At 46.0% G+C, this 25,956-nt stretch overlaps 1 protein-coding gene across 1 annotated transcript in view; it reads left to right on the forward strand.

Moving 5' to 3' along the window:
* Positions 1-25,956, forward strand: part of LOC149440765 (uncharacterized) — a 77,219-nt gene that overhangs the window by 24,751 nt on the left and 26,512 nt on the right. The window contains exon 4 of the mRNA XM_089658169.1: positions 22,994-23,095. Coding sequence (XP_089514295.1) covers positions 22,994-23,095 — 102 coding nt within the window. The remainder of the gene's footprint in view (positions 1-22,993; positions 23,096-25,956) is intronic.

The raw sequence follows: 25,956 nt of genomic DNA on the forward strand, positions 1-25,956 counted from the left end.
TAGAGCATATTCTCTACCTCTGAAGAAGTGCGTGCGCACGAAATGCGTCAGCTGGAGCCCAGGACGCCGTTGACACTAAGCCGCCGGTGCCACGTGGAGGCCCGGCGGCCATCTTGATTTCTAAGGGGTCAGTGTGTTCATTCATGCTTGGCACTGTTATGTTTTACTGTGCACCTGTGTTTTCCAATAAAATCTTTACCTACTACACTATGAGTGCTTCTCTGTGTCTCCTGTGAGGAGCTTCTTCAACCCTTACAGCCCTAAGTGATCCTTGTGCCAGCTCCTGAGAAGGGGGAGGCTTATCTAGATTGATTCTTCTCTGACCTGCTGGACCATTCTTTCACCACATGAGGGCGTTGGATCTCCATCTTTCCCAGCTATTTCCTTGACCAGACCAGAAAGGAGAGGGGAATCTTCAGGATATATGTTCACATGCGTATTTCTTATACGCTTTCTGGTTAGTGTGTAATTCTACCATTTGCACTGGGAATCAAGGAGCACCTTTTTATTGGACTGTGTTTCATCATTATTTCTTATGATCTTTTATAAGCGCTGCATTTTGTTTTTATATGACACCATATGCGGGTTGAAGCTCATTAATGAAATATAATAAATACAAAACTAACAATGTTACTTTGTATCTCTCTATCTTGTCTAGCAATGTTTACAAGCACTCCGTCAGGCGGTCCATTTGTTAATGGTGACAGTGATTACAGCTGCTTTATTTACACAGCAACTCCCGGCTGTCATTTTGACAGCTGGGAATTGCCAGCAAGTGTGTAGCAAGGCCAGAAGAACAAGGCATACTACACATGTCCTGTGTACTTCGATTACGGGTTTTGTGGGAGTGCACAGCATGCCCTGGTTGATCAAATGAGCCACAGCCACTTACTTGCTGCTTTGCACCCCGCTACATGACCACCCTGGTAAGCCTCTTGCTGGGTTGCAATCTCTGCATCTGATTTACTCCATGTGAGAGAGCTGGGCCAATCAGTGTTGTCATCAGGGAGTCCATGGCCCTCTCTATGTAATATCTCCAGTGGCGCCAGGAACCATAGCATGTAGTCTGTAGTCTAAGCCAGTGATTCTCAACCACTGGGCCATACCCCACTGACAGGTCATGGCTGCTCCTTTATTTTATCAAGGATACATGTCCCCAAGCCCTCTTTTGGCGGGGTGAAACACATCAGAGGGCATGACCGGATCGACAGCTGAGGCTGTGGCATCACCGCGTTCTCACAGAACTCCTTAGTATGGGTCTGAACCAGGGGCAGACTGACAACTCATGGGGCCCCCGGGTAATAGGGGATCATAGGGCCCCTGTGTCCTTGCCCACAATCAAACCACACCCAAAAAAGCCGATGAAAAGGTACCAGGGGCATCTCATGGGGCCCCCTACTGACCCAGGGCCCTCGGGCAGTGCCCGAGTTCCCAAATGGTCAGTCCGCCCCTGGTCTGAACAGATTCCATCCTCCTTGTTTGCACAGTGCCTGGTTCCTGGAATAGCTCGGGATGCCGCCCTCTTCCTTGCCGGTGGGGTGATTCTATTTTGTCTAGCCTCGAGCGGTGCCAGAAGCTGGCTACAAGGATACACGATAGTTTACGTTTTTGGGGTTGTATTTGAGATGTGCAACCAAGAGCACAGTGTCTAAATGGTTAGCACTTCTGCCTGCCTAAGGTTGTTGGTTCGAATCCCAACCATGGCATCACCTGAATGGAGTTTTCATGTTCTCCCTGTGCCTGTGTGGGTTTCCTCTGGGCACTCCGGTTTCCTCCCACACTCCAAAGACCTGCTGGTAGGTTAATTGGCTCCTGTCTAAATTGGCCATTGTATGTGTATGTATGAATGTAACAGTGAAGAAAATAAACCCTAGTAGGAGAAAATAATGAGGCTTTTAAGGTACCATACCATTATGGGTATAAAGATGCATAATCATAAACAATATTGGATAAAATAGAGCATACTTTATTATGACATTATAAAAAAAACACACAGAGTGGTAAGCAAGACAAATGCCAATGTAGGCACATCGATAATGAGTCAACAAAAGTATAAAGAGATAATAGTGGGCAAAGACTCTGGCTCGGGACGTGAGAAAGTCACTGGCAAGAGTCCTAAAACCCTATTGATACCATCAAAAGAATTGATAATCATCAAACTGGTAAACTGATTACAGACGTGAAAGGTATCAAAAATGTTGGTAATTAGTGGAAATATCTAAATATCTTCATGTACTTCAGGTGCTATTGAACAGACTGCTTTGTATGTATGTGTTAATTTCACCCGGTGCAGTTTTTGGAAAGGGTCAGGGACTTTTTTAAATGCAAAAGGTTGCGTTTTGGGTTCTATAGACTTCAATGGAAACGCAGAAACGTATGCAGTTCATTTTTACAGCATTTTTATGCATTTAAATTTGCCTAGCAACAAGAAAATAAAAAAATGCAAAACGCATCAAAAACGCAGCAAAACACATGTGCAAAAACGCAAAAAGCAATGCACAATGCACTGCAGAAACTGATCAAACGCAAACTGCATAGGTGTGAACCCAGCATAAAAGAGGCTGTACTGGGAGGTGGGTAGAAGGTGGAACCAAGGGACAAGCTCAGAGGTGGGTAGGGGGGTGGAGACAAGGGGTGACTCAAAAGATGGGGAGTTCCTACACCTATTCTCTGAGAAAAAAAGTATACAACTAGATAGATCAGACCAAAATGAGGTACAAAGGAGGAAAGAGTGACAAAAGGACTTTGTTTCTGAATGAGGGACAGTCCCTCTAAATCAGTGACAGTTGGGAGCTATGTGAAAAACACAGGGGCGTCCCTAGGGTTGGTGTCACCCGGTGCAATAACACTTGGTGACACCCCCTCCGACGATCCCCGCAGAAGGGATCGGATCTGCGGATTGGGGAGCATAATGCATCGGACTCTGATTCATTATGCTCAATCAGCAGATCCGATCCAGAAAGAAAGGAAGGAGAGAAAGAGGAAACAGGGAAACAGGAGATAGAAAGGGAAAGAAGGAGGGAAAGAAAGAAATAAAAAGAGAAAGAAAGAAACAGGAGACAGAAAGAAAGAGAAACATAAAAAGAAAGAAGGAGGGAAAGAAAGAAGAGAAACAGGAGGCAGAGAAAGAGAAACATATAAAAAGAAAGGAGGGAAAGAAAGAGAGAAAGAGGGAGAGAAAGAAGGAAAGAGAGTAAGGAGGGAGAGAAAGAAGGGAAGGAGAGAAAGAAGGAGGGAAAGAAAGAGAGAAAGCGGGAGAGAAAGAAGGAAAGAGAGTAAGAAGGGAGAGAAAGAAAGAGAGAGAAGGAGGGAAAGAGAGAGATGTATAGAAAGAAAGAAAAGAGAGAAAGAAAGAAAGAGAGAGATGTAAAGAAGAAAGAGGGAAAGAAAGGAGAGAGAGAAAGAAAGAGAGATGGAGGGAAAAAAAAGAAAGAAAGGAGGGAAAGAAAGAGAAAGAAAGAGAGAGAAAGAAGGAGGGAAAGAGAGAGATGTATAGAAAGAAAGTTGGAGGAAAAGAAAGAGAGAGAGAAAGAAAGAGATGTATAGAAAAAAAGGAGGAAAAGAGAGACAGAGGGAAAAAAGGAAAAAGGAGAGAAAGAAAGAAAGGAAAAAAAGAGGGATAGAAAGAGGGAAAGAGAAAGAGAGAGATTTGTATAGAAAGAAAAAGGAGAGAAAGAAAGAAGGAGGGAAAGAGAAAGAGAGACGTATAGAAAGAAAGAAAGTTGGAGGGAAAGAAAGAGAGAGGTGTATAGAAAAAAAGGAGGAAAAGAAAGAGACAGAGGGAAAAAAAGAAAAAAAAGGAGGGAAAGAAAGAAAAAAGGAGGGAAAGAAAGCGGGAAAGAGAAAGAAAGAGATATGTATAGACAGAAAAAAAGGATAGAAAGAAAGAGGGAAAGAAAGAAGGAATGAGGGAAACAGGAGATAGAGAGAGAGAGAGAGAGAAAAAGAAAAAGAGACATATAGAAGGAGGGAAAGAATTAAAAAGAGAGAGAGAGAGAGAAAGAAAGGAGAGAAACAGGAGACAGAAAGAGAGAGAGAGAGATAAAGAAGAGAAACAGGAGACAGAGAGAGACGTATAGAAAGAAAAAAGGAAGAGGGAAAGTAGAGAAGGAAAGAAGGAAGGAGGGAAACAGTAGACAGAGAGAGAGAAAAAGAAAGAGACGAATAGAAGGAGGAAAATAAAGAAAGAAAGAAAGAAAGAAAGAGAGAAACAGGAGACAGAAAAAAGGAGAGAAACAGGAGAAAGAGAAAGAAAGTGAAAAAGAACAAAAGAAAGAAGAGAAACAGTAGATGGAGAGAGAGAAAGAGAGACGCATAGAAAGAAAAAAGGGGAAGAAGGAAGGAGACAGAGAGAGGAAGAAAAAGAGACGTATAGAAGGAGGGAAAGAAAGAGAGAGAGAGAAAGAAATGAGAGAAACAGGAGAAAGAAAGAAAGATGTATAGAAAGAAAAAAGGAAGGAGAGAAAGAAAGAGAGAGAAAGCAAAGAAAGAAAGATGTATAGAAAGGGAAAAAAGGACAGAGGGAAAGAAGGAGAGAAAAAAAAGAAGGAAGGAGGGAAACAGGAGACAGAGAGAAAAAGAGAGAGAGATGTATAGAAAGAAAAAAGGAAGGAGGGAAAGAGAGAGAAAGCAAAGAAAGAAAGAAAGAAAGAAAGATGTATAGAAAGGACAAAAGGACAGAGGGAAAGAAGGAGAGAAAAAAAGAAGGAAGGAGGGGAACAGGAGACAGAGAGAGAGAAAGAAAAGAAATAGGAGACAGACAGAGAGATAGAAGGGGGGGAGAGAAGACACAAGGCTGGCGGGGAGTGTGGGCGGGGCAGACACAGGAGGAGAGGGCGGGAGGAGGAGGAGCACCTTTCTCTCTACTCTCCCATCTGTGGTGGGCGGGAACTGTCAGCACTGGGGGCGGCATATGCTGACAGATGACCTACAGGAGATGGGGGGGAGAAGCTGCGGGGCATACAGGAGCCCAGGACATGTAGGAAATGGATAGGAGAGGCGGCTGGGCGGCACACAGAGGAACCAAGAAATGCATGGTCCTCTATGTGCCGCCCCTCCTCTCTAGGTAGCCCCGGTGTGCCCTATGGCCAGTCCAGGCCTGGGCATGGCTGACAGGTTATCTGTTTCCTCACCCGTCCCCGCCCCCCCCCCCGGCTCGAGCACACACCAGCCCGCCCCTCTGCCCAAACACAGCCCTTTGCAGCGGCAGCAGTGGTCCCTTCTGCCTGGGGCTCCCCTGAAAAATGCCGCCCATGGCAGATGCCTTGCATGCCTCATGGCAGATACTCCTCTGCCACCAGCAACAATAGACCTCCATGCAAAAATAGATTCCCATCAGTGACAATAGATTCCCTCAGCAGCCAGAATCAACAGACCCTCCAGCACACCCCAGCACCCCTTGCCATGACATACATTCAGTACTGGAGGTGCCAAGACTGTATTCCCCCGCGTTCCCGCTGAAAAAAAGTCTTGGTTGTATATAATATACACCTACCTTTGCTCAGTTGGTAGGCTTTGCTCCTGGTAATTTTATCAAGCCAGGGCTGCAGTTGAAAGGGAACTCCACTTCCAAGAAAGTAGTTCCCCCAAAAACCACCACTTTGAGTACCCCAGGGTCGGGTCTAGGCTCTCTAGCCTCTGCCGGGGGTCCAAGGCAAAATGTCATCATACTTAAATGGGAAGGTGGTGCAGTCCCTCCAGCAAGGCGAGGGGTGGTTGATTTGATCTTGGGGATGTAGTTCAGGGCAAATGACCTCTATGCCCTCATTCATGTAGCTGGGAGCTGGGAATACACCATAAGCTTCACCAGGCCAGAGGGTCTTGACCTGTTTTGGGAACGGTATGAGGCTCAGTGCAGGTCAAGCCCAGGATGGGAAGGTCTGGCACCAGTTGCTGTCTCACAAAGGTCAACCGTGAAAAAAATAACCATCATTCTCAGTAATGAGAGTGTTCTTGCTCGGAACCTAGAGGTCTGGCTGAGGCATTATGGGGAGGTTTTGACAAAACCGGATAAAATTCATGATGAACGCAACATCTGAACTGGGGGTTGGTTGGTGACAGTCAGGTTGGCCACGGATGGGAATGTTGTCCATCACCTGCCCTCCTCTGCTTTTGTAGGGAGGGACAGGATGCCTATTTTCTATCCTGGTCAGCCAAAACTGTGTCACCGGTGTGTAGAAAAGGGGCACTTTAGCTCCTCCTGTTCAGCTTTGATATGTTCAATGTGTCGGGGTAAGGGTCATGTGGCCAAGGACTGCACCCATATAAGGTGCAACCTGTGCCTACGCCTTGGCCACCCCTACAACCAATGTCCTGAGGCTTGGCACAATGTGGAGAAAGAGGTGATGAATGGACTGTTGAGGCTGGACAGGATGGAGGCTGAAACCCCTGGTGTAACATCCTCCTCTCCGGTGACTGACTCCCCTGGTTCTGTTCAGGATCCCTCCCCAGTTCCATTGGTCACCCCTCCTGTGTAAGTATTCCTTCTGTTCCTGTCTCTGTGTCCCCCCAACCTACTGTACCAGCTCAGCTTGTGTCAGAACCTTCCAAATCTGTGCCCCCTGAGTCAGTTATCCCCATGAGTCTTCCCCTCCCAAGTCTGACTTGAAGAAAGTTTCCCCCCCCCCCCCCCACCAGGAGTGGTGGCAAAAATTGTGCTGCCATCTCTTCTGAAAAGAAGTCTTCTGTGAAGAATTCTAAAAAAAAAAAGCAAGAGATGAGAGCATCTCTGAGTCTGACTGGCAGTACCTAGAGGGGAGAAGGAAGGTTGTGAGGCAGAAGAGGTGGACAATGGGGACGGAACAGGGACGGGAAGCTCCAGTGCCTGTCTTCAACCGTTTTTCCAATTTAGATATTTCCTCATCAGGCACTTCTTCTGAATGTAGTTCAGAATTTGAAATGGAGTTTGAGGAGTCCTCAAGAAAGAGAGAGGCTTCTGGTGATGAGCAGCAGAGGGGAGCTAAGAAGCAATCCACCCATAACCCAAATGGCGATTACCCCTCTGCTAAAAGTAGCGACAATAAATGTCGCCAGAATTAAGTTGGTAAGAGCTCGTTCTATGGCCTTCTTTTTGTTCAGCCAATTAGATGCTGAAATTTTATTTTTGCAAGAGACTAGGCTTACCTCCTTGGCAGATATTCATATGGCCAAGAGAGAGTGGTATGGTCCATCTTACTGGTCACTTGTGGCTGAGCCTTACAGCGGTGTGGCGGTGTTGTTTAAAACCGGCATGGTAACTGTCCGGCGGGTTATTGAAGTGGAGATTGGGAGATGTATGGTCTTAGACATCCTTGTGGGAGGGCAGGACCTGCGCCTAATTAATGTTTATGGGGCGCACACAAAGTGGGACAGGAAATGCCTTTTTACAAGGATCAAGCCATTTCTTTTTACATCCTGGCAAGTAGTCTTTGGAGGTAACTTTAATACTGTGACTAGGCCCAAGGACAGGAAGGACTTCAAAGACAAGCTTAGATATGATAGCGTTTTTTTGAATAGTATGGTTAGGGATGCTGGTCTTGTGGATCTGCACAGTAAGCACCCTCCAGACTACACAGGGTTCACCTTTCATCGAGGTAATAGCCACAGTCATGCAGGCAGTAGAGTTCTCTGATCACTGTATGCTACCTGTGCTCTTGTGCTTTAGACTCCCCTCATTGGGGCAAGGGCATCTGGAGATTGAATTCGGCTCTCCTCGAGGAAGAACATGTTAGACAATCCTTTGAGGAATTATTTCAGGCACAGGTGACCATCCTGGACTTTTGTAGCAGCAAGGCTGAGTGGTGGGAGCTGACCAAAAAGAGGATCGCTGGATTCTTCAGGGGCCTAGACAATAGAAAGCATTTTGATAGACACATTACCTACCAAAGGTTGCGGAGAAAGCTGGATATTCTTGTCTCAAGAGGAGGAGATCCTGGGGCAATCTCTGAGGTGAAACTCCTCCTCAGAAAGTGTCAATATGACCGGCATGCCTCTTTGGTTCTGGAGAGGGACTATGGGAAGTACCACTTGACCCTTACCAGAATTGCAAGTAATGTGTAGCAGCTAAGACGGTTGTTGGCCTTAAGGATAGAATAAGTATAAATCAGCACACATATATATATAAAATCCTCAACAATCCCTTAAAGTCATATCAATATCCTTCCCCTGAAGTACTAATAAAATATATATTCATTGACTTAAACCCAAAAACCCACAATTATAGTGAAAAGATCAAAACCCAAAAAGATTACCCAAAAAATAAAAAATATCAAATATATATAAAAGAACAAAAATAAATAAAGTCCCAATATGCAAAGTGTCCAAGTAATGTGTCCAAACAAAGATCAATTTCTTGATAGGAAGACGCTTCCTACTCCACTGAAGAAGATGCAAATCAATCACAGGTGCTCTTCAAATACCTCAAAAAACAAAATCTCAACATAGTATATTACCTTTTAAATCCCAGAACTAAAGTGCCACACGTGTATCATGCAAAAAAAAAAAAAAAACACTCCAGTGTCACAGCACTCATGTGAGAGAAAAAAAAAAAAATTTAAATTTTAAATATCACTGCAAACTATATATAAAGTGCATAATTACCCTAAAACAAACAAATTCCAGTTTGTAATCAACCACATATGTACAGAGTGTCCTTAGATTGGTATCCTCTTGTTCCTCAGGACATATAAAAACGATAAAATCAGCAAGACAGCATCCAACTCCTCATGCCCAGTATGCGATCCCCTTTCCGTGTGTAGAGGGTCTCCCGATCACCAGGTAATTCCCCCTTGCTACTCCTATCCAGCACTATCACTTTGTAGCTCTGGGGGATACCTGAAGTGCACCGTTACTCTCCAGACCTCCAACACACAGGGATTCCAGAATCCAAAATGGCTGCCGCAGCACTTCCGGGAACGTCACGTGCCCTGGACGTGTTTCGTCTCTTCTGGACTTTGTCAACAAGGATCCTTGTTGACAAAGTCCAGAAGAGACGAAACACGTCCAGGGCACGTGAAGTTCCCGGAAGTGCTGCGGCAGCCATTTTGGATTCTGGAATCCCTGTGTGGTGGAGGTCTGGAGAGTAACGGTGCACTTCAGGTGTCCCCCAGAGCTACAAAGTGATAGTGCTGGATAGGAGTAGCAAGGGGGAATTACCTGGTGATCGGGAGACCCTCTACACACGGAAAGGGGATCGCATACTGAGCATGAGGAGTTGGATGCTGTCTTGCTGATTTTATCGTTTTTATATGTCCTGAGGAACAAGAGGATACCAATCTAAGGACACTCTGTACATATGTGGTTGATTACAAACTGGAATTTGTTTCTTTTAGGGTAATTATGCACTTTATATATAGTTTGCAGTGATATTTAAAATTTAAATTTTTTTTTTTTTCTCTCACATGAGTGCTGTGACACTGGAGTGTTTTTTTTTTTTTTTTGTTGTTTTTTTGCATGATACACGTGTGGCACTTTAGTTCTGGGATTTAAAAGGTAATATACTATGTTGAGATTTTGTTTTTTGAGGTATTTGAAGAGCACCTGTGATTGATTTGCATCTTCTTCAGTGGAGTAGAAAGCGTCTTCCTATCAAGAAATTGATCTTTGTTTGGACACATTACTTGGACACTTTGCATATTGGGACTTTATTTATTTTTGTTCTTTTATATATATTTGATATTTTTTATTTTTTGGCCTTAAGGATAGTACAGGTCCCATGACAAAGTCCAGGTCAGGGATCTTGGAGGTCGTGGGGTCCATTTATGCTGAACTTCTTGGGAGGAAAGAGCTTGATCGAGGCAAGATGGAAAGCTTTTTGGACTCTACTCCAGGTCTAAATGGTGGAGATGTTCCATTGATGAATTTGACAGAGGAGATCACTGTTGAAGAGGTGATGAGGGCAATTGAGCAGCTAGCCATCAAAAAGTCACCTGGACCTGACGGCTGAGTTTTTACAAAGCTTTTAAGTCTATTCTGGCCCCGCATTTTGTAGAGATTTTAAACAGCTGCCTCGATGAAGGGATTCTTCCCCCTTCCATGAGGCACTCAGCTGTGATTCTTCTGTCAAAAGGTAAGGATTCTTTGTTGATTGAGAATTGGCGCCCCCTCAGCCTTCTCCTTTCAACTCTTTTTTTATTAAGGTTTTCCAAGTCAATAACAGAAAAAAGTAGTTGACTGTAACAGTAGCCATAAGAACATCACATATTGTCCAAATTATGCAGAGTTCATTCAGCATTTACAGAACATTATCTGATATATAAACCAGAACATAGCAGTGCACACTTCATTACCCAAGCTGGCATATGTGATACATATGGGACAAAAGTTTATCCAATGCAAGTGCAGTCAAACAAAATACAAGACTCCAACATCCTTGCCATATGATCTCTTACTCTTATAGATCAGTGATTTTGAATAAAGTGTTCCAGTGTTGCCATTTAACTTCAAATACCTTTATAGTGTGATTTGAAAGTGTGTAGGCTCAATCATACAGATAGTGGGAGTGTACTCTATTAATCACCTCCAGAATAGGAAGAGATGTAGAAGATTTCCACGCTTTAGCAATAGTTATCCGAGCAGCTATTAGAATGTGGGCAACAATTGTTTGAAATTGAGCTGGAAATAATTTCAATGTAATATTTAATAATGATAAATGAGGATTAGGATTTGTCTGTACTCCTGACACCCGAGAGATTAAAGCAAAGCCATCACTCCAGAATTCCCGTACATGTGCACATTCCTACAAAACGTGCAGTAAGCTTCCAACTTCACCACAAGTCCTCCAGCAGGAAGGTGATGCATCAGGGTATATTTTTGCGATTTTATATGCGGTGAGATAGCTGCAATACAGAATCTTAAGAGAGCTGCCCAAGTGGTTAGTACACTTTGAAAGGCTGATATTGCAAGACCAAGCTGCTTGCCACTCTTCCGGAGTGAAGTTTCTCCCCAGCTCCCTTTCCCACTTCTCAACGCATGCTATCACGGAATTGTCAGAATCATACTGCAAAAATCTATAAAACCATGAAATACCCTTTTTTAGCCCAGCAGGGTTCGATAATGAATACCAAATCTTAGCATCCACTTCTACATCTGAGCTATAATTGGTGCCCTTGTAGGCCCTATTTTGAAGAAATGGGTATATATTGCCCCGCACTTGAACGTGGATGTCGGTAAACTTGGAATAGTCCGCTTCTCTCAGGGATTTTACAGTAAGATTGGGAATAAGGTATTCCTAGGTAGCACGGGCGGACTGACCATTTGAAAACTCGGGCGCTGCCTGAGGGCCCGGGGTCAGTAGGGGGCTGTCAGGGCAGGAGCTGAGGAACGGACAGGCAGGCCTAACAATGTAACGCACTGGCTGACGACAACCACCACCCACAGACCAAAGTCCCTCAGGGCGCGGAGTCTAAGTCCCAGGCTGCCCTTCACCAGGGCCCCTGATGGTGGGGATGGACTTGACGCAGCCAGGAACCAGGTCGCGGCCCCCGAGACACCTCAGCTGCGGTAATGGCCGCCGCCAATGGCGTGTAGCTGGTGGAAGAGACAAAAGAGTAGTCAGACAAGCCGGGGTCAACAACAACAGGACAGAACAGTACAGGACAGCAGACGAGAATCACAGGTCACGAGCCGGGTTCAGCAACAGAGGGTCAGATCAAAGGAGAATACAAAGAATAGTCAAGACAAGCCGAATCAGATACCAGGAGAGTCACGAGAGTCAGAACAGAGTAACAGCAACACAAAGACACAAGACACAAGTGCAAAGAGCATGTGCGGGCCACAGGCTTATATGTCATCAGCCACACCCCTCTGGAGGATGGACCACAGAAACCTGAAGGCATAAAAGGGCTCCCATCATGCACAGCAGAATCCAAGATGGACACCAGCACATGAAGTAACATAACCACAGGAAAAAGGTAGGACCTTGACAGTACCTCCCCCTCAAGGGCCCCTCCCCCTCCGCGGCTCAACAAAAGGTTTCTGAGGAAAGCGGGTATGAAAAGCGCGGAGGAGGGCAGGAGCATGGACATCCGCGGAAGGAACCCAGGAACGCTCCTCGGGACCATAACCGCGCCAATGAACCAGAAACTGTAATTGACCGCGCACCAATCGAGAGTCCAGGATCCGGCTCACCTCATACTCCTCATGACCGTCAACCCGGACAGGACGGGGCCGAGGAAGAGAGGTAGTGAAGCGATTGCAGATCAGAGGTTTCAACAGGGAAACATGAAAGATATTGGAGATCCGCATCCCAGACGGAAGGGCAAGTGCATAGGCCACCGGATTCACTTTGCGGAGAATGCGGAAAGGACCGACAAAACGGGGAGCCAGTTTGGGTGTGGGCACCCGAAGATTGAGGTTGCGAGTAGACAACCACACCCGATCGCCGACCTGGTATGAAGGAGCGGGCAACCGTCTGCGATCAGCCTGGAACTTCTGGCGCTGAGCTGAGTCCCTCAAGGCCCTCTGGATCTGCCCCCAAGAAGAACGCAGGGCAGCAAGATGGTTCTCCACAGCCGGAATGTCCTGTGGTGAGAACCTCTCAGGTAATACCGCGGGTTGAAACCCATAGTTGGCCATGAAGGGAGACATCCCGGTGGAGGAGTTGACCGCCGAGTTCCTGGCAAACTCTGCCCACGGCAGGAGATCGGCCCAATCATCCTGATGGTCTGAAATATAACACCGAAGGAATTGTTCTAAGGCCTGATTGGAACGCTCCGCAGCCCCATTGGACTGCGGGTGGTAGGCTGATGAAAAGGAGAGACTAATACCCAACTGGGAGCAGAAGGCACGCCAGAATCTGGACACGAACTGACTCCCGCGGTCTGAGACAATCACCTTAGGTAACCCATGCAGGCGAAAAATCTCCCTGGAAAAGACCGTGGCCAGTTCCTGCGCTGTGGGTAATTTCCTGAGTGGAATGCAATGGCACATCTTGGAAAACCGATCGACGATCATGAGGATGACCGTATGACCCCGAGACACCGGGAGGTCTACAATAAAGTCCATCCCTAGATGTGACCAAGGACGCTCCCCATTGGGAATGGGTTGCAGAAGACCCAAAGGGAGATGCCGTGGAGACTTATTCTGGGCACAGATCGAACATGCCGCTACATAAGAGGCAATGTCGGCACGGAGGGTTGGCCACCAGAATAAGCGAGAGACGACCCAACACAGCTGGTTCTTCCCTGGATGCCCGGCAGTTTTGGCGTTATGGTAGGTACGCAGCAGGCGGGTGCGCAATCCCTCGGGTACGAAACATCTACCCTCCGGCCTCCCGGGAGGAGCATCAGTTTGAGCCGCCAAAATCTGCTCCCCAAGGGGAGAGGTCAGACTGGTGCGAATGGCAGCCAGGATCTGATCTGGAGGTATAAGTGAGATTGGCTCAGAGTCCTCCCTGGACAACTCAGAGTATTGCCGTGATAACGCATCAGCCCTGACATTCTTGGAACCAGGCAAATATGAAACCACATAGTTGAAGCGTGACAAGAACAGAGCCCATCTGGCCTGGCGGGGTGTCAATCTCTTGGCCTCCGAAAGATAAGTCAGGTTCTTGTGATCGGTAAGAATGAGGACCGGAACCGCGGAACCCTCGAGCAGGTGCCTCCATTCCTTGAGAGCCAGAATGATGACCAACAACTCCCGATCTCCAATCTGGTAGTTGCACTCAGCCGAGGAAAGCTTCCTGGAGTAGAACCCGCAGGGAAGTAGGGGTCCATCGGGCAACCGACGCTGAGATAGGAGAGCCCCTACTCCCGTCTCGGAAGCATCAACTTCGAGGACGAAGGGCAACCCAGGATTGGGATGCGAAAGAATCGGAGCCGAAGCAAAGGCAGCTTTCAGAGCCTCGAAAGCTCTGATGGCCTCGGATGGCCACTCGTGAGGGTTACTCCCCTTCTTGGTTAGGTCAGAGAGAGGCTTTGCCAATGTGGAGAAGTTCCTGATGAACTTCCGATAGTAGTTGGCAAAACCCAGAAAGCGCTGAATGGGCCGAAGACCATTGGGACGAGGCCACTGCAGAACTGCCGCAACCTTCTGAGGGTCCATGGAAAATCCCTCCGCGGAAATTATGTAGCCCAAAAAGGCAACCTGGGATCGATGGAACTCGCACTTCTCGAGTTTACAAAAGAGTCCGTTCTCACGCAATCGTTGCAGCACCTGCTTAACATCCTGGACATGGGACTCCATGGAGGTAGAGTAAACCAAGATGTCATCCAGGTAAACCACTACGCATTGCTGCAACAAATCACGAAGGACATCGTTTATGAATTCCTGAAAGACCGCGGGCGCGTTACACAATCCGAAGGGCATCACCAGGTATTCGTAGTGCCCAGTTCTAGTGTTAAACGCGGTCTTCCACTCATCCCCCTGTCTGATCCGTACGAGGTTGTACGCCGCCCTAAGGTCGAGTTTGGTAAAGACCGTTGCTCCCTTAAGGCGGTCGAATAACTCAGAAATCAAAGGAATTGGATATGCATTTTTAATGGTAATCCGATTGAGACCCCTATAATCGATGCAGGGCCTCAATTCCCCACCTTTCTTCTTTACGAAAAAAAACCCCGCTCCTGCTGGGGAAGTAGACTTACGAATGTGCCCCCGGGAAAGCGCATCCACCACGTACTCCTCCATGGCCTTATTCTCCGCAACCGAGAGAGGGTACACCCTGCCACGTGGAGGAGTGGCCCCGGGTTGCAGGGATATGGCGCAGTCGTAAGGACGATGCGGTGGTAAGGTACCAGCGCGTACCTTATCGAACACGTCCCGGTATTCCCCATAGTCGGTGGGCAACGCAGAGTCCGAGGAGGCACACAATACCTTAACCGGCCCCCGGATGCACCCGGCCCCACACTGTGGAGACCATGAGAGAATCTCGGCTGTTTGCCAATTGAAGGTTGGATTGTGCCTCTGGAGCCAGGGATACCCCAAAACCACCGAATAGTGTGGGGAAGAAATCACCTGAAAACAGGCCAACTCCCTGTGAACAGCCCCAATGGCTACCTCTATTGGCAGGGTCTCGTGGGTAACCTGCGGCGGCTGCAGGGGCCTGCCATCTATCGCTTCGAGAACCAATGGGGCAGCACGAGCCTGCAGGGGAATGGAGTGCTGCGCAGCAAACGAGCTGTCCAAGAACAACCCACCGGCCCCAGAGTCTACCAACGCCTGGGCCGTCACCGAGCCCCCTGTCCAAGAAAGGACCACGGTGATCAGTGGCTTATCCTTGCGGGACGCCGGGGACGAGGAAACTCCACCCAAGATCTGTCCCCGACATGATCTCAGGTGCGAGCGTTTCCCGGACGGACCGGACAAGACTGCCGAAAGTGCCCACCGAGGCCACAGTACAGGCAGCGACCCTCCCGACGCCGAGCGGCCCGCTCCCCCTCGGAAAGGCGAGCAAACCCCAGCTGCATGGGTTCCCCACCAGACAAGCCATCCCCAGGAGGCGTGGGAGGAGAGGGAGGAACGGGTGGGACAGAAAACGCAGGTGCCAGTCGATTGGAAGGCCTCTGCAGGCATTCCTTGAGTGAAGGCCTCTCCCTGAGCCTGGTGTCAATCAGGATCAGGAAAGAGATGAGCTCCTCCAACACCACAGGCAGTTCCTTAGCTGCAATCTCGTCCTTCAATGAGTCAGAAAGACCATGGGAAAACGCAGCCACCAGAGCCTCATTGTTCCAACCGACCTCTGCCGCCAGGGTACGAAACTCTATAGCGTACTCGGCCACGGTCCGTGAACCCTGATGCATGGTCATGAGCAGCTTGGCCGCCGAGGCGGAACGAGCCGGTACGTCGAATACCCTACGGAAGGCATCGACAAAACCAGAAAAATCTAGAATCACCGGGTCGTTCCTCTCCCATAAGGGATTTGCCCAGGCCAAGGCCTTGTCTGAGAGTAGTGAGATGAGGAACCCCACCTTTGACCTCTCAGACGGAAAGGCGTGGGGTATTAATTCAAAATAAATACCCACCTGGTTGAGGAACCCACGACACTGACTCGGCTCACCCCCAAAGCGCTGTGGAAGAGGGGCTGAACCGGTCATACCTCTGGACACCGCGGGTGCCGCATCAGCCGCGGCGGTAGGCACAGCAAGCGGAACGGCATCGGAAGCGACCACCGGAGCGACAACCGGCCTAATAACACCAGGAGTAAGGTGCGCGGTGCGTGCAAGCAGAGTTTGCAACGCCTGAGCGAACTGATCCAACAGGTGATCCTGTTGATCGAGTCTGGCGACTAGCATTGGGAGCGAAGGCGTGCCTGCACCGTCAGGGTTCATGGCACTTGTGTAATGTCAGGGCAGGAGCTGAGGAACGGACAGGCAGGCCTAACAATGTAACGCACTGGCTGACGACAACCACCACCCACAGACCAAAGTCCCTCAGGGCGCGGAGTCTAAGTCCCAGGCTGCCCTTCACCAGGGCCCCTGATGGTGGGGATGGACTTGACGCAGCCAGGAACCAGGTCGCGGCCCCCGAGACACCTCAGCTGCGGTAATGGCGTGTAGCTGGTGGAAGAGACAAAAGAGTAGTCAGACAAGCCGGGGTCAACAACAACAGGACAGAACAGTACAGGACAGCAGATGAGAATCACAGGTCACGAGCCGGGTTCAGCAACAGAGGGTCAGATCAAAGGAGAATACAAAGAATAGTCAAGACAAGCCGAATCAGATACCAGGAGAGTCACGAGAGTCAGAACAGAGTAACAGCAACACAAAGACACAAGACACAAGTGCAAAGAGCATGTGCGGGCCACAGGCTTATATGTCATCAGCCACACCCCTCTGGAGGATGGACCACAGAAACCTGAAGGCATAAAAGGGCTCCCATCATGCACAGCAGAATCCAAGATGGACACCAGCACATGAAGTAACATAACCACAGGAAAAAGGTAGGACCTTGACAGGGGCCCCATGAGATGCCCCTGGTACCTTTTTTCATAGGCTTTTTTGAGTTTGGGCAAGGACACAGGGGCCCCATGATCCCCTATTGCCCCATGAGTTGTCAGTCCGCCCCTGATAGGTAGTTAATGGTATGTCTAGCTTTACCTTAGGGGTAGATGGGGCGGACTTAGATAAGCCTATTACCCATGCACTCGATGTTGCAGAGACAGAGGTAAGGTAGGTATGAATTAATTTCGGGGAAATAATTTTCGCAAGTAGTAAAGCCTGAAGATCTCCAGCCGGAACCGTGCCTTTCTCTATTTGTACCCATAGCTTATCCGATGGGGTCAACCAGTACTGAAGCTGATCTAGTAGTGCAGCATGGTAGTAGGTATATGCAACAGGGAAACCTACACCCTCTCTAGATTTATGCTTAATGAGAGCCGAAAATGGGATTCTGGGCCTTCACCCTCCCCCAAACTTATTTTTAAAATGCAATATCCAGTTTACTAAAGTAAGAATGAGCGATGAGTATCGGAATCGTTCTAAAATAGTATAACAGTTTAGGCAGGATCAACATCTTAAAGGCCGCTATTCTGCCCAACCACGAAAGCTCACGATTACCGATTGCTAATAGATCTGTTAAGATCACCTGGTATAGTTCCTCATAATTAGCCTTGGACATACTAGAAGGAGAAGACACCAGTATACCCAGATACTCCAGACGCGTCGTGGACCAGCTATACATGAATTTATTTTTAAGACGTAACAATGCTTTTGGTATATTTATAGGGAGTGCACAGGATTTAGTAACATTAAGTTTGTAGCAGGAGATGTTTCTAAACATTTGGAGTGTAGAGGAGACTGCTGTTAAGGACGTCAATGGGTCCGTTATGGTAAGTATCACATCATCTGCGAAGAGGCCAATTTTGTAGAAAAATTTGCAGTTCGTATACCCGAAATCAAGGGGTTCGCTCTAATTGAAGTCTCTAAGGGTTCCATCACCAGAGAAAAAATAATAGGGGAGAGGAGACATCCCTGGCAAGGCATTGGACGTAAAAACCTGTGCAGAAGGCACTGTATATAATGCCGAAATAGCCGATTTGATATAGTCATTGATACTGAAATTGTAAAGAGCTACTGCCAATGAACTCATCCAACATCCAGCATCCAATGCCAGGAAAACAGTTTGCGATTTACGCAATTCAGTAATCCACTTTAGATTAAGTACTCTGCGCGTGCCATCTTGCCTACCTTTAACGAACCCTGCTTGGTCTGATTGGATAAGAGAAGAAGTCACAGTTAACAATCTGCTAGCTAGAATTTTAGCATAAATCTTTAGATCCGTATTGAGCAAGGATATTGGACGGAAATTTTGGGGGCAGTCTGGGGATTTCCCCAGTTTAGGCAAGGTGACAATAATTGCTTTAAGCATCTCTGAGGGAAAAGTAGTATTTTGTACCGCCTGCAAGAACACCTTCTTAATATGGGGTAATAATATATCTTGAAATTCTTTGTAGTAATCTGCAGCAAACCCATCAGCCCCAGGTAGGAGCGGACTGACAACTCATGGGGCCCCCGGGCAATAGGGGATCATGGGGCCCCTGTGTCCTTGCCCAAACTCAAAAAAGCCTATGAAAAAGGTACCAGGGGCATCTCATGGGGCCCCCTACTGACCCCGGGCCCTCGGGCAGTGCCCGAGTTTCCAAATGGTCAGTCCGCCCCTGGCCCCAGGATGACTGCCCCTTCGGTAGAGCTTTAATTATCTCAGTATCTGATATGGGTTGATTTAGAATATCCAGCTTATCCTGTTCCAATTGTGGTAAGGAGATATTCGCGGAAAAATTATTGATAAGGTCAGGGGTAGGTTGAGGTTTATGGGAATCATCTTTCAGATTATATAATTGAGTATAGTAGGTCCGAAATGCTGCTGCGATTCTATTGGGATGGAAGACTTTTTCCTGAGATTGATGGTCTATCAGCGAGGGAATTTTAGTCTTATCCTGTTTGACATTTATGTAGGAAGCCAGCAGTTTTCCAGCTTTATTACCTTGGGTATAATAATTAGTTTTGGCCTTTCTGAGGAATTTTTTTCGTGTTGGAGTAATAGGATTTTTTTAAGGGCTAATCTATTAGTCTGTAATTCCTGTAATACCGTAGGAGAGAGACCTCGTTTATGTTGAGATTCTAAACTAGCGATTTTAGAAATCATTTCTGACATGACCTTTTGTCTACAGTTTTTCTCTCTAGAGGCTATCTGTAGTAACACCAGAGAAGGCCATATGTGTGCACCAAACATTAACCACTTCCAGTCCGGACACTCCCCCCCCCCCCTTCCTGTCCAGGCCAATTTTCAGCTTTCAGCGCTATCACACTTTGAATGACAATTGCGCGGTCATACAACACTGTACCCATATGAATTTTTTAGCATTTTTTGAGACAGATAAAGCTTTATTTTGGTGGTATTTATTCACCACTGGGATTTTTATTTTTTTTGCTATGTAAATGAAAATGTCCAAACATTTTGAAAAAAAAGTGTTTTTCTTATACAATTTTGCAAATAAATAGTATTTCATCATAAATCTTGGCCAAAATGTATTTCGTAGTAAAAATAACCCAAATTAGTTTATAACCAAAAATTATAATTTTTAAACATTTTTTTTAAAAAATTTTTTATTATTATTTATGGGGTTTTTTTTTTTTACATACGGTCACCCTAGCAGTACCACTACTTGTGGGGGGTGATGAGGATTTTTTTTTTACACTGATTGCTTTTACACCCATAAAGGCTGTAAAAGCAATCATTTCTCCTTCTCTCTAGCTGCATTCTTGCAGCCATTGAGAACTACTGTGTGAGCTGTGATTGGTCACAGCTTGTCACATGGTACAAAGCTGTTGTGAATAGCCCTGTACCATGTGACCTCTGTGATCATTCACAGATTTCACATGTAGTAAGCAATGATGTCACAAGTGACATCTTGCTTACTATTCTGGCCCAGGGGCAGACTGACCATTTGGAAACTCGGGCACTGCCCAAGGGCCCGGGGTCAGTAGGGGGCCCCATGAGATGTTCCTGGTACCTTTTTCATAGTCTTTTTTGATTTGGGCAAGGACACAGGGGCCCCATGATCCCCTATTGCCGGGGGCCCCATGAGTTGTCAGTCCGCCCCTGCTCTGGCCAATCCGTGATCACATGATTGGGACCTTGCACAGAGGTCCCGTCTGACGATCAGTGTTCCACTGTGTCCGGAGGACACAGCGGGCACCGGATCGCAGTGCTGCGGGCTTCCAGGGAATTGAAAAAGGAGATTTGGTTGACTTTATAGGCATATAAATTCACTATCGTGTAGAGAACATTATTTAATGCGCACACCATTATTATGTATCTTCCCTTCAGATCACTCTCCAGGGAGTGGAGGGAAAATGTTACAGAGCTTTTAATGGCTATTAAAACCCCACATTTTTTCACAGGGGCATTATCCATGAACACCTGTGGGTACAGGTTGTGGGAACATCGCATAGGTTTGTTTGTGGAAAAATGCATCTCTTGCACACAAACAATATCCCCATGCAATTTCTGTGCCTCTTTCCACATCATAATACGTTTGTAAGGGCTATTGAGACCGTGCACATTCATAGATACAATATTCAGCACCATACTAAAGTATATAACATAGATAATGCATGCTCGCCATCTAATGGACTAAGAGAAAACAGCAGCGGCCCTTTATAGCTAACCTGCTTGAAGGCACTCACTTCACAGCTCTCTCTTTCAATAAAAGATTAATAGTGTGCCATCATTGATGTCAATGGGAGAAATGGTGCCCCATGATTAGTATCAGTGGGAGAAATAGTTCCCCATCATTAGTGTCAGTGGAAGGAATAGTTCCCCATCATTGATGTCAGTGGGAGGAATAGTACCCCATCATTGGTGTCAGTGGGAGGAATAGTGCCCCGTCATTAGTATCAGTGGGAGAAATAGTTCCCCGTCATTGATGTCAGTGGGAGGAATAGTACCCCATCATTGGTGTCAGTGGGAGGAATAGTACCCCATCATTGGTGTCAGTGGGAGGAATAGTACCCCATCATTGGTGTCAGTGGGAGGAATAGTACCCCATCATTGTTGTCAGTGGGAGGAATAGTACCCCATCATTGGTGTCAGTGGGAGGAATAGTACCCCATCATTGGTGTCAGTGGGAGGAATAGTACCCCATCATTGGTGTCAGTGGGAGGAATAGTACCCCATCATTGGTGTCAGTGGGAGGAATAGTACCCCATCATTGGTGTCAGTGGGAGGAATAGTACCCTATCATTGGTGTCAGTGGGAGAAATAGTACCCCATCATTGGTGTCAGTGGGAGAAATAGTGCCCCATCATTGGTGTTAGTGGGAGAAATGGTGCCCCATCATTGGTGTCAGTGGGAGGAATAGTACCCCATCATTGGTGTCAGTGGGAGAAATAGTACCCCATCATTGGTGTCAGTGGGAGGAATAGTGCCCCATCATTGGTGTCAGTGGGAGAAATAGTACCCCATCATTGGTGTCAGTGGGAGAAATAGTGCCCCATCATTGGTGTTAGTGGGAGAAATGGTGCCCCATCATTAGTATCAATGGGAGGAATAGTTCCCCATCATTAGCGTCAGTGGAAGGAATAGTTCCCCATCATTGGTGTCCGTGGAAGGAATAGTTCCCCATCATTGGTGTCCGTGGAAGGAATAGTTTCCCATCATTGGTGTCAGTGGGAGGAATAGTACCCCATCATTGGTGTCAGTGGGAGAAATAGTGCCCCGTCATTGGTGTCAGTGGGAGGAATAGTGCCCCATCGTTGGTGTCAGTGGGAGGAATAGTGCCCCATAGTTGGTGTCAGTGGGAGGAATAGTGCCCCATTGTTGGTGTCAGTGGGAGGAATAGTGCCCCATCGTTGGTGTCAGTGGGAGAAATAGTGCCCCGTCATTGGTGTCAGTGGGAGGAATAGTGCCCCATCGTTGGTGTCAGTGGGAGGAATAGTGCCCCATAGTTGGTGTCAGTGGGAGGAATAGTGCCCCATTGTTGGTGTCAGTGGGAGGAATAGTGCCCCATCGTTGGTGTCAATGGGAGGAATAGTGCCCTATTGGTGTAAATAGGAGGAATAGTGCCCCATTGTTGGTGTCAATGGGAGGAATAGTGCCCCATCATTGGTGTTAGTGGGAGAAATGGTGCCCCATCATTAGTATCAATGGGAGGAATAGTTCCCCGTCATTAGCGTCAGTGGAAGGAATAGTTCCCCATCATTGGTGTCCGTGGAAGGAATAGTTCCCCATCATTGGTGTCCGTGGAAGGAATAGTTTCCCATCATTGGTGTCAGTGGGAGGAATAGTACCCCATCATTGGTGTCAGTGGGAGAAATAGTGCCCCGTCATTGGTGTCAGTGGGAGGAATAGTGCCCCATCGTTGGTGTCAGTGGGAGGAATAGTGCCCCATAGTTGGTGTCAGTGGGAGGAATAGTGCCCCATTGTTGGTGTCAGTGGGAGGAATAGTGCCCCATCGTTGGTGTCAATGGGAGGAATAGTGCCCTATTGGTGTAAATAGGAGGAATAGTGCCCCATTGTTGGTGTCAATGGGAGGAATAGTGCCCTATTGTTGGTGTCAGTGGGAGGAACATTGCCCCTTCATTGATGTCAAGGGGAGAAATTGTGCCCCATCATTAGTATCAGTGGGAAGAATAGTGCCCTATGGTGGTGTCAGTCGGAGGAATAATGCCCTGTTGGACTAGACAGCATAGAGAAATGACACTTATTCACCGATCACACCGCTACGATTTTTGTGCAATTTCAGCACGATTTCAGGTGCGAATTCTGAACACTTTATTGCGACTTGTGAAGATTTGCAATGATTTCCTGCAAATTGCAGTGCGATTTTCATTATATTCTATGCATGTGAAATCGCAACAAAACTGCAGAAAAAGTCACGCAAGATCTACTTTAGAATTTGCGCTGCAAGCAAATTGCAAATGTTAAGACACCGACATTCACATTCATTCACTCGTTTCAATTCCCAAATCGCACCTTTATGACTGGGCACTTATATATATGTATATGTTTTGTTCGGATTTGGTGTCTGAGGTTTACCACTACTTTAACTTTGTCTTGTTACTTTTTTTTATTATTGCAGAACAGCCCACCACCTTTCAGGTGATCCCCGTGGTTATGGTTCTTGCTACTTTTCTATTACTTGTGCCTGCAGCGATCTGGATAATTTTTTTCTATAAAAAAGGTAAGGATGTATCTATTTTTACGGCCAGTTCACACTACATGCATTTCAGTTGCTTTTTTTCTGCACCCAAAACGCACAGAAATTAGGTGATATGGTTGTTAATGTCATAGTTCACATCAGTGCTTACAGTTGCAGTGGTTGCAGAAAAAAAAGTAGAACAGGCTGCATTTTTCCTGCACAGAACTGTACTGTACACTAGAGGGGTCACCGGCGGGAGGATGGAGGTCTTGATTCCTCTATATAGATCTTTATATCACCGGGGGGGTCACCGGCGGGAGAATGGATGTCCTGATCCCTCTATATAGATATTTATATCACTAGAGGGGTCACCAGCAGAAGGAAGGAGATCCTGATCTCTCCTATATAGATCTGTATATCACTAGAGGGGTCACCGGCACGAGGAAGGAGGTCCTGATTCCTCTATATAGATTTTTATATCATTAGAGGGGTCACCGGCAGTATGAAGGAGGTCCTGATCCCTCTTTATAGATTATTATATCACCAGAGAGGTCACCGGCAGGAGGAAGGAGGTCCTGATCCCTCTATATAGATCTTTACATCACTAGAGGGGTCACCAGCAGAAAGAAGGAGGTCCTGATTTCCCTATATAGATCTTTATATCACTAGAGGGGTCACCAGCAGGAGGAAGGAGGTCCTGATTCCTCTATATAGATCTCTATATCACTAGAGGGGTCACCGGCAGGAGGAAGGAGGTCCTGATTCCTCTATATAGATCTCTATATCACTAGAGGGGTCACCGGCAGGAGGATGGATGACCTGATTCCTCTATATAGATCTTTACATCACTAGAGGTGTCACCAGCAGGAGGAGGGAGGTCCTGATTCCTCTATATAGATCTTTACATCACTAGAGGGGTCACCAGCAGGAGGAAGGAGGTCCTGATTCCTCTATATAGATCTTTATATCACTAGAGGGGTCACCAGCAGAAAGAAGGAGGTCCTGATTTCCCTATATAGATCTTTATATCACTATTAATCCAGTTAATAGCAGAAATCAATACATTGAGGTTTTTAAACAGATGGTTATTACAGAAATGAGAGATATTCAGAATAAAGAATTTAAAGAGGAATTGAGCTTTCAGAGGGATTTAAATTCACTTAAAAAGAAAAATGATATTATTATCAGGCCAGCAGATAAGGGTGGAGGAGTGGTAGTGTTAGATAGAAAAGCTTATGAAGAAGTTATGAATGGGATTTTAGCAGATACGGATACATATGTTGTTTTAAATAGTAAGCCTCTCACCAAATATAAGAAATTACTTCAAGATATTATTAAAGAGGCTAAGAAAGATGGGATATTGGACACTAAAGAAGCCAAATACCTTCATACCGTCTCATTGTATAATGCCTGTGATTTATTATCTGCCCAAAATACATAAAAGCCTAACAAATCCCCCAGGGAGACCTATCATAAATGGAATAGGATCTATACACTCAAGTACTGGGGAGTATGTTGATTGGTATTTGCGACCTATAGATAAACAGATGCCTTCATATTTGAGAGATGGGCAGGAGGTTATTGATCTGGTAGAATATATGAAAGTTTCTGATAATACTATATTGGTGACCATTGATGTTAATTCTCTATATACAAACATCAAACATGAGGATGGGATAAGAGCTATTAAGCGGGCTCTAAAAAAAATTACGGATCTTCATATCAAACAGAGTAAATTTATTATAAAATTATTAGAATTTTGCATGGGAAAAAATTACTTCTGGTATGGGGGTAATTTTTATGAACAGAAAAAAAGCATAGCGATGGGCGCGAAATTTGCGCCCAGCTTAGCTAACATTTTTTAAGTAAATGGGAGGAGAAGATGGTCTTCAATAATAAGTGGCCGGGCCTTACCCTTTGGAAAAAATATATTGATGATATTTTAGTTATTTGGGAAGGCTCGATGGAGACATTAAAGGCCTTTTTGGAAGTTATTGAGAACAATGAATATGATCTAGGGTTTTCTATTAATATAGATAGGGCATCAGTTAATTTTTTAGATTTGACTATTTTTAAAGAAAATGGGGTTTTATTTACTAAAACGTATTTTAAGGAGACAGATAGGAATGGGTACATCCCGACTAATAGCTGTCACCACCATTCATGGATCAATGGTATATCTAAAGGACAATTTATTAGAATCTTGAGAAATTGCTCGAGACTTGAAGAATTTATAGAACAAACAGAAAAAATAAAAGATAGATTTGTACAGAAGGGATATGACCCTGAGGTATTGGAGAGAACGAGATATGAAATTAGTCGTAATTATATAGGAGATAAAAAAATAAGAAGGGTATTGAAAAAGAAGAATACTGAGAATAAGGTTGAATATGCTTTTATTTTGGGTTTTAATTGCCAATATAAGGAGATGGAATCTGTCTTTTACAAATACTGGCCAATATTGAAAAAGGATGAAGTGTTGGGCCCTATCTTACCAAAAAAGCCGTCTTTTATTTATAAGAAGAACACCAATTTAAGAAATGTTTTAGTTGAAAGTATTGTCTCTCGCCCAAAACGTAATAAATTATATATGTTCGATTTTAAAGGGTTTTACCCATGTAAAAAATGTACTATATGTAAGGTCACCAATATGAATAAGAGAGTGATACCGGATTTTACATCATGTAGTACGGGCATGAATTTTAAGATTAAGACTAGAGATGAGCGAATCGAACCAGGCGAAGTGGAATTCGTTTCGAATTTCAGGAAAAATTCAATTCGCGTCGAATCCGAATATTTGCATAATTCGGGTGCGCAAATCGGATTTTTCCCGATCAGCCGGCAAAAGTGTCCCTGCAGAGAGCTCCGCTATTTCTGACAGTTCTCTGACAGTTCCTTCACAT

Source organism: Staurois parvus, unplaced genomic scaffold, assembly GCF_062004578.1.
Source record: "Staurois parvus isolate SC_StPar_1 unplaced genomic scaffold, SC_StPar_1.0 ptg001054l, whole genome shotgun sequence".
Lineage (NCBI taxonomy): Eukaryota > Metazoa > Chordata > Amphibia > Anura > Ranidae > Staurois > Staurois parvus.